The 9,164-nt window shown below is 39.0% G+C and overlaps 1 protein-coding gene across 1 annotated transcript in view; it reads right to left on the reverse strand.

Moving 5' to 3' along the window:
* Window positions 1–9,164, reverse strand: part of LOC107715401 (neurexin-1-like) — a 422,466-nt gene that overhangs the window by 27,922 nt on the left and 385,380 nt on the right. The window contains exon 20 of the mRNA XM_016521533.1: window positions 3,062–3,233. Coding sequence (XP_016377019.1) covers window positions 3,062–3,233 — 172 coding nt within the window. The remainder of the gene's footprint in view (window positions 1–3,061; window positions 3,234–9,164) is intronic.

Consider the following 9,164-nt stretch of genomic DNA (forward strand, 5'->3'; position numbering starts at 1 on the left):
CAGTGATAATGTCACATATTATAATGTGCAGTTATACGATGGTAGTGTCAAAGCTGGCCCGGAAGACATTTTCTGGTCTCTACAAGAAATCAGAGTGAGGACAATGCAATCAGTGCTGCATCTAGTATCAAAATCTCGAGGTACCTGCATAAATTAGGACACGTGTAATTATAAAAAGACACAAAAGATGTAATTGACTCGGTGTCATGGCTGCCAGATAAGAGACAGCGTGTATCTAGTCTACCGTTCCTGTTTTCTGACAGATCCCTTCACTAGAGCTAAAATGAGCTCTCGGGCCCAATAGGACTCCCTCAAAAGAACAATCTCCTCATCACTGTTTTCTCTTCTCTGCTCTCAACCACCGTCTTGTCAAAATCCACAAGTCATCCTAATACCCCTTTTTACCACGGTTTGGTCAGTTTTGATTGCCACACAGTGATGTTTATTTCCTCTCAGACATCACGTATACAACTTCACACTGGCTGAGACATTCCCGCAAAATTTCAGTAAGTCCTTCATCGAATCTAGTAAATGGGTCAACGACATGATAAAAATCTCATTTAAAACATGCCGACTTCTTTGTGTTTATGTTGTTTTCATACAGTATGGTTTTAAAAGACTTTAAAAAACCATTTTCAAGATTCTATACCATATTACACCAAGTCTAAATTTAATAACTCTAAACATGTAATGTGGTGTAATCGTCATGTAAAAAGCAACGACATACGTAATCATCACATAAAAAACAAGGACCTTTTCTTTACACCTTGAATGCATGTACATATCTGAGTTATATAAAAAAAATTATATATTATATATATATAAGCATAACTAATAAGCAGTGGAAATCACAACAAATAACAAATATTCTAAGAATAACAATAAATATAAATAATAATATATTACGATTTTTTCTTTTAGTAGTTGCATCACCCCCAAATTTTTTACTTTAACCCCAAAAAATATAAATATAAAAAATTTATTTTAATTCATAAATTAAAAATCACGCTAATCATAAAAGAGGTGTATTCAAGTCATCATATGTACAAATAGCCAATAATTTAAAAACAAATTAAAAGATAACATGCAAAAAAAGATGACTGTCATGCCACTGACCCACATACTGTAAAATTACAGAAATTCTTTTTTGCAGTTAAAAGTATTCTTTCTTGAAGGAAAATCTTGGTATGCCAACTGTCAACAGCATTTTTTTGTTGACATACCACATACTGTCATGTGTCATGTTCCTACTGTGACAGCCGTGTGTGATACAAGCCTTCCGTTCGTCCTACCCACCCTGCAACCTAAATGAGGGCCAAACCTCCCACTCCCATAAGCCTGTTAAAAGAGCTCATGTGTGGCAAATTCTGTGCTGAACCTTCAAAGAAAACTTGAAATAGGTCTCGTCCGTGATTATGCGACAAAAAGAGTGAAAACAAACCGATCCATCCAATAAAGTCTGCTCTGATGCATTGCTATTCATAGATTCCACTAGATTCTTATTTATGGGGCAATGTAATGGTGTGTTGAGCAAAATACCGAGGCGAGCGGTCAGTTGCAACCGCGTCCGCAGGGAGCAGCAAATCTGCCATCGGGGAACATATCCGGTCATCTAATCCTCAGTTTTAATTAACTGAATTAACTGAAGCCATTAATCTAAGCGATACACAGCCGAGTTCGTTTACACACGTGAGCTCTGTGAGTATTGGATGACACGCAAGACCTATATCATCATTTTTTTAAATCCCCGGGATGACAGGTGCCACATAAAAGCCGTGCCATTCCATTTAAATGCACATAACTCAGTTTTAAAGGAAGCATGTCACGACTTTGAAGCCGGGCTTTATCCCTGCGCTTTGGCAAGGCTGCCCCATCTGACTCTCGCCACCTGAGGGGGCTTAGGGGGAGACCCGGAGGATAGGAAGCCTATGTCGCAGCAGTAGAAAACCAATTTTCCCTTTCAGAAATCAGACAAAATCTCAAGCCTGAGCAGCAGGGGCGCAGCGCCATTCAACCTCTGGAAATTTCGAGACAAGACCCCACACATGGGGGTGGAAGGAGCATAGCAGGTGAGCCGAGGCGCCGCTTTATTTGGCTAGAGCTGTATTTTTGCTAAGGACTCCTTGACATTGCACTAACCTGCCGTGAAGCAGCACATTTGAGAAACCGAATGAAAAATGAGGACGGGAAAGATAGGATTGCTATTAGAGACGGAGAAAATGTCTTCCGATGGAACAGCAGCTATGAGAGGAAGGCAGCTCCCTAAGCACACAGTGGGGAGAGAGAGAGTTTGCTCAAGTTTAATTGGAAAGCACACAAGGCCAAGGGACCGCAGAGCGAGATGTTTGTATAGGAAGGGGACGGTTCATGGGACGACTACTGCAGGGTTGAGATCATCAATCAAGACTTGTTACAAAAGTTTAGGGCTGTGCAATATCAGTTTACGGCGCCGACTACACACCACAACTCGAGAGCACCAGGGTTCAGAGAGCAACCTGCAAGAGGCGTTTTGGCTAATGCTAAAAAAAGAAAGCGTGCTTTGTGGTTCAAAGTTTGCTTGCAGTTCAGGGATGGAGGATCTTCACAGGTGCAGAGACACCTTCCTCAGCCTGCCTAGAGCAAAGCTGGCTGAAGCTGAGAACTGTAAAGGATCCAAATCCATCTCAGGCTGAATGTATTAGGCAAGGCAGCTTGGGGGGAAATGTGTCAATTTGCAATTGTTATTAGATTGTGCATGTGGTGGTTATCTGGGCGCTGCATGTGGTGACTCATAAACTCTCTGGGAAGAGTTTGAGGGTAAAAACAGCGCACTTCAAACCCAAATAATTCACATTTGAAATTATAAATCAATTTGTACCCTTCAATAAGGCATGCCGTCAACATGGATTCAAATCCAGGCCGAGGGCTTCAAACAACGTCCCTCTGATGTGCGAGTAGAAATATACAGTGTCTCTCTCTGACCCCATGTGTCCATTCCCAAGGGAAGCTGCCCCTAGTATTTTTACCCCTCCCCTCCCCCCGCCACCCCAAATGGCTTTCCCTGTCTTCTGCTGGGTCCTACCTGTTGGGAAGCGCTCGATGACGGGCTGGTTGTTCACTTGGAGGGTGGCGTTGCCACCACTACGCGTAAAGCGAACCACGTGGTACTTGCCGTCGTTCACGGTGACCGCAGGCTCATCTATGGTGATGTCATCTGTGCCCACATTGAAGATCACACTGACCTTCCCTTGTTCCTGTGTAAGAATGTTTAGAGGTGGACATTAGGGATGAGTCATGATGGTTATAGTCGATTAGTGAGGTCAAGTAGTGTCTAGATTGTGGGCACTTTTGGCCCTGTGGAGTTGTAATCCAAATAAATTCACTTAAAAGACACTTTTTACACTTTCACTGGTTTATTTAATTTGTTCAATAACAATGTCCAACAGTGCAAACACATACATTGTAATTCTGACATTTTAATCAGTGACACTGTAGTGGGAAACATTAAATGAGCCAAATGCATTATTATGTTGCAATTATATTTTGAGATAATTAAAAAATGTAAAAATTACAGCATTACTGGAAATGAAGCACTACAAAAACATTCTGCTCACAAGAGATATTTTTCTTTTTTTCACACAAATTGTACACGTTATTAAAATAATTTTTACACAATAAATATGTTAAAAAATTAAAAGGCATATGTTTACAATTATTATTTTAATTATATATATATATATATATTTTTTTTTTTACATATTTAAAACTAAAACTAAAAAAAAAAAAAAAAAAAAAAGATTAAAAATTGATATAAAACAAAATAAAAAATCTATAAACTTAAGTAAAAAAATTATATGAAAAACTAATTCTATACATAAAAATAATTTTAAATAGTAGTAAAACCAAATGAATGAAAAAGAATAAAAAATATATAAAAATGAAAAATAAATAATGAAAAGTAAAAGGTTTTTAAGACATTAAAAAAACTTGACACAAAAGTGTCCTAAGTTGATTAAACCTGCCTACACATGTATTTTTTTATATTTTAGACTTTTTAATTAGTATGCTGACAGCGGCACAGTTTGTAAACGCCCCCTATAAAATGTGTCTGATTGGATTCAAGTGAACCCGAAACAACAAAGCCCTGTAATTACACAGGGCTTTCTTTAAGACCAATTAGTTGTCTAGCTGTTTTTTTGCACATGGATATAACCAATATAGATACAACATGCACCTCCACATGACCTACACATCCAGAAAAATCTCTGGATCATGAAGCAATTTAAAACAGCGAAATTTAAAGGTATTGCATGTGACAATAAAATGAAATGAATGATGGCGAGAGCGATGGGGAATATCTTGTGAGCAAAAAGAAACATCTGGACATGCTACAGTGGCTCACCCTTGGGAGAGGAGCTCAGCGGTGTCTTTTGTAATGCAGGAGGGGAAATGGAGTGTGGCTCCATGTTTTGCATTCATCACCGCTCCTTCTCACAAAGGCACACACACATTGGCTCACCAGCTACTGACATCCTGACATGTATAACTACTGACAGTTTCCTGCTGTTTTTATTTTAACCGTGATTCATTTCCCCCCCAAGAACACTTCCACCTGCTACTAGCCACCTCTGGGGGGCGCACTTGAGCATTTAACAGTTGACACCTCAGAAACGCTACCTCGTTCTTTTTGGAAACATCACATTGCTAGCATGAAATGTGTTGCCATTCTACAGCTTTACCATCGTCCTGTATCAGTCTCTAGAAAGAGCCAAAACAACAATAATAAAAAGTGCTTCGTGTTCTCTGACACAAAGCCACAGATTGATAAAACTTCCACACACGCGTAGAGTTTGGATATCTTCTTTCCTTCCTCTGACCTCAACTGACAGGTTCTCATTGAGATGCTGATGTCTGACAAATATCAAACAGAGCATGAGGTGAATGCAGAGTGTGTTCTGGAATCTAAAGGGCGGAGATAACAAACTAGCGAGTGTGTGCTAATGCTAGTCTGATATCAATGTCTCCTCACCATACAAATAAGGGCAAATCTACTGAATGAATACACAAGAGGATTTCATCCAAATGTTAAACTATACAAAAGCAAAAAATAACAACAAAAACCAGAACTAGAAGAAAGAAAAGAGAACATAAAAGGTTGTGTTTTCATAGAAAGAAAAAATATTTTTTTCATGCTATCAGCCTGGTTTGACAGTAGACAAGTGAAACTTGGTCTTTCTTGAGATGCTGATTGAGTCTTACTTGTTAAACTAGTTAAAATTCACACCAGTATCCAATACTGCTGCGGGAACTTTAACAGCAATGATGAATAACTGAAATTCCTCCAAAAAAGAAATAATTCAATTTAAATGTCACTTCAGTTCAAACACACTTTGCTGTTACAGATTCACTGTACCATCACAATCCATTTTGATTAAGTAAATCCAGGTAGAAGAATGACAGGAATGAAGAAGGTTTTTGCTCGGATGGAACCATGTTATGAAACACTTCATCAGTCTCCTCACTCTCCATTTCACTCTATTTTTCATTTGGTTCGAGATACTCCTATCTAGTATGAACAATACTGGGAACAGAATGATTCACAGGGTATGGAAAACAGCAGAATGTGGATAAAAATATGTCTGACTCGATCACAAGGACATGACTTTCTCTGACTGAAGTAGCCAATTGATAGGAAATGATGCATTTTACTGTTGCATGGATAGACTGAACCTCTTTGCAAAACTATAAGCATAATGACTGAGACAAAAGAGAAAAAGTCCAGTTACACAAATCATACTCACAAATTATACATGAATCGATCACCATTTCAAGTAGTCAACTGCATCTGCATAAATCTTTTTGCAAATTGGGGTCTAAAACAATGAAAGCAGTGCATGAAGATAAACAAAGCAATTCATTCTCAGTGCATTCCCCCTCATTGTTATATTGTTCTGAAATGGCTTTGTCTTACTGAAGTTCACATACTCAGAAAATTCAATAGACATTCTCATCTTCAGTCATTGGGACATTACCGACAAGTAATGTTCGTACTTTTGCCTCATCTTAATGCTGCTTCTCTTTTCCATTCTGCTGATCCTGCACATTTCACTCCTTGTGAAGTATTTATTCAAAGAACATCTCTTTTCACACGAAAAAACTGGCGAGTTACACTTCAGCAGGTGTTGAAGTGTCCTCTAAAGAACTTTAGTCCAAAAGCCTCTGTCCTCAGCAGGAATTAGAGACAGAAAGCATAAGTGTTATTTGTTAAACTCGGCTGTAAAATGTAGCTTGAAGACTCTCTTGGACAATGAAACGCAGAGATATTGAAGGACAGAGTCAAGAGTTGAATAATGGATCCTTTATTCCAAACTGCTCAATCTGTGGTAAGGGGTAAGGGGCCCATCGGTCCCCTAAGTGCACAATGACCTCCCGATCTCATGACCATAACAGACGGCCAGCAACATCATTCATGACTAGAAAGAGAAATGACAGTGATTTATGTTGTAGAGCCTCAGTGTTGGGTGCAATACTGATGATGCATATGAGTGAAGGGCATTGTGGGTGACTAATCTCTCTAGAGCGCAGTGCTACTGAGGCAGGACAGAATCACCTGTCAACAGGCTGTCCCTGCTGGCTAAAGTGCAAAACAACTGGCTTTAATGCCCAGATGTCAAACATCTGGAAAAACAAAATAAAACAAAACTGACTGAGCAAATTTTGTAAAGGGAAGAAGATAATGCAAATAAAATGCCCAGATAAACAAGGGCAATGAAAGATACATGCTCAAGGGTGAATTTACTGAACAGTTGTGCCACAGAAACATGCATCTCAATCACAAAGCACGTGCAATCCAGTTTAATCAGATGCACACTGGTTTAGCAGTAGTGGAACATTGATGTTGCGTCCTACACAACCTAACACTCAGAACCGACCTGTGTGATAAAATATGCAATTTTTTTAGTAAATTATTCCCTCAGAATCAAAATAAGGGGGTGAATTAATGTGGGAGCTTTAAAACTGTTTTACACTACTTTTCTGAAAAACTTTTCTGCAGACCCAATATCACTCCCTTTGTTGCCCCCAGAGGTTGTCTGGAAATGATAAAAAAACAATAATAATAATTAAAAAAAAATATATATACACACATACTACCGTTCAAAAGTTTGGGTCAGTAAGATTTTGCTTTTGAAAGAAATGGAATACTTTTATCATTTATTCAAAAGGGATGCATTCAATTGATAAAAAGTGACAGCAAAGACATCTACAATGTTTTTAAAGATTTCTATTTCAAATAAATGCTGCTCTTGTCATAAAAGAATCCTAAAAAAACGTTGGTTGGTATGGTTTCCATAAAAATTTCAACATTATAATTTTTAATAATGTTTCTTCAGCACCAAGTCAGCATATTAAGGTGCAGTCACATTCCCAAAATTTTGCGGGCAAAATTCGGTCCGTTGTCAATAGTGTAGTGATCTATGAAGCACTGCTCACACAGAAGCCACTTTCAAACCAAGCAGCTTTCTGTCGGTCAGTGAGGCAAATTCGTGTGACCAAATTGAACATGAGCAAAATCTGCACAGTGAATTTTTTCACCCTCGTGCGAAACTCCCAATCGCATGGATTCCTATTGAAATGAATGTAATTCTCTTGCAAAATTTTACACCCCCCCCCACCACTACCACCATATAAACAGATCTTCATACCCATAAATATATACTGTATTGCTGACTTGGAAAAGGCTAGGAGATCATCATATTTGGTGGTCCAAACATTAAAAAGTTCAAAAACCCCTGAACTAATGTATATTGAGCAAACATAATTACAGTTCAGGTAAGATAAACTGAGGACATGTAACACTTATGGTGAATATAATCTCCCACACACACACCACAACAGTCAAACTGAGCTGCACTCTAATTTGCCCTTGTACTGTAATAAAGCTCCTTTCTCTCCCTCATATGGCCTCTCAAGCACATCATCCCCCTGCTCCTACTGACCCCGTCTGACCACACAGGCATTGAGCTGTCACATCCACTGCAGCTTCTGTCTGAGCTGGGAGAGTTTATAGGATGGAAGCTGATGAGGGCAGAAGTTGAAGGAGAGGACACAATCATTCTGCTTCACTCTTTCCCTGCCCCCATGCCCTGTGGGTAACCCCAGTGCTGCTTTAAAATGGATAATGTCCTCCACACAAGGTGAGTGAGCGAATGGATGCCAGTGGCGATTCTAGGAATTTTTTAAAAGAGGGGAGACTCAGAGGAGCTCAAATACGCAAGAAGGGTCAAACATAATAAATGGTGTCAATGTGATTCCATGTTCTTAAAATGTGGACTTAAGGCATCATACTTGCATTCTTTTCTAGCAACTTGGAGGAAAACTATATCTTCTAAGGAGTCCCAAAAGTCTACCCACTGTCTAAAAAATGTTAACTTAGCTCTACATAAAGTGTTAATTAACCTCAAATTAATATGCTAAATAGAACAAAAAATGTTAAGACAAAAACAGCATAAGGAATAAGGGAATCAGGGACTTAAAGGGATAGTTCACCCAAAAATGAAAATTTGATGTTTATTTGCTTACCCCCAAGGGCATCCAAGATGTAGGTGACTTTGTTTCTTCAGTAGAACACAAACGAAGATTTTGAACAAAAACCGTTGCAGTCTGTCAGTCTTATAATGGAAGTGAATGGGAATCATGACTTTGAGAGTAAAAAAAAAACATACACAAACAAAACCAAATTAAACCCTGCAGCTCGTGACGATACATTGATGTGTAAAGACACGAAACGATCGGTCTGTGCAAGAAACTGAACAGTATTTATATTGTTTTTTACCTGATTCATCGCAATGTCCAAACTGTCCTGAGCGGCGGCGCATCCTCCTGAGTGCGTTCTCAACAGCAGGCGCGTGAGGCGTCTTCTTCTTCTTCTTAGAAAAAGAAGACGCCTCACGTGCCTGCTGTTGAGAATGCGCTCAGGACGACGCGTCACCGCTCAGTACAGTTCGAACAGTTTGGACATTGCGGTGAATCAGAGGTAAAAAACGTTATAAATACTGTTCAGTTTCTTGCACAGACCGATCGTTTCGTATCTTTACACATCAATGTATCGTCACGAGCCGCAGGGTTTAATTTGGTTTTGTTTGTGTATGTTTTTTTTTTATCTCAAAGCCGTGATTCCCATTCAC

The sequence above is a fragment of the Sinocyclocheilus rhinocerous genome, unplaced genomic scaffold, assembly GCF_001515625.1.
Source record: "Sinocyclocheilus rhinocerous isolate Xijiao unplaced genomic scaffold, SAMN03320098_v1.1 scaffold299, whole genome shotgun sequence".
Lineage (NCBI taxonomy): Eukaryota > Metazoa > Chordata > Actinopteri > Cypriniformes > Cyprinidae > Sinocyclocheilus > Sinocyclocheilus rhinocerous.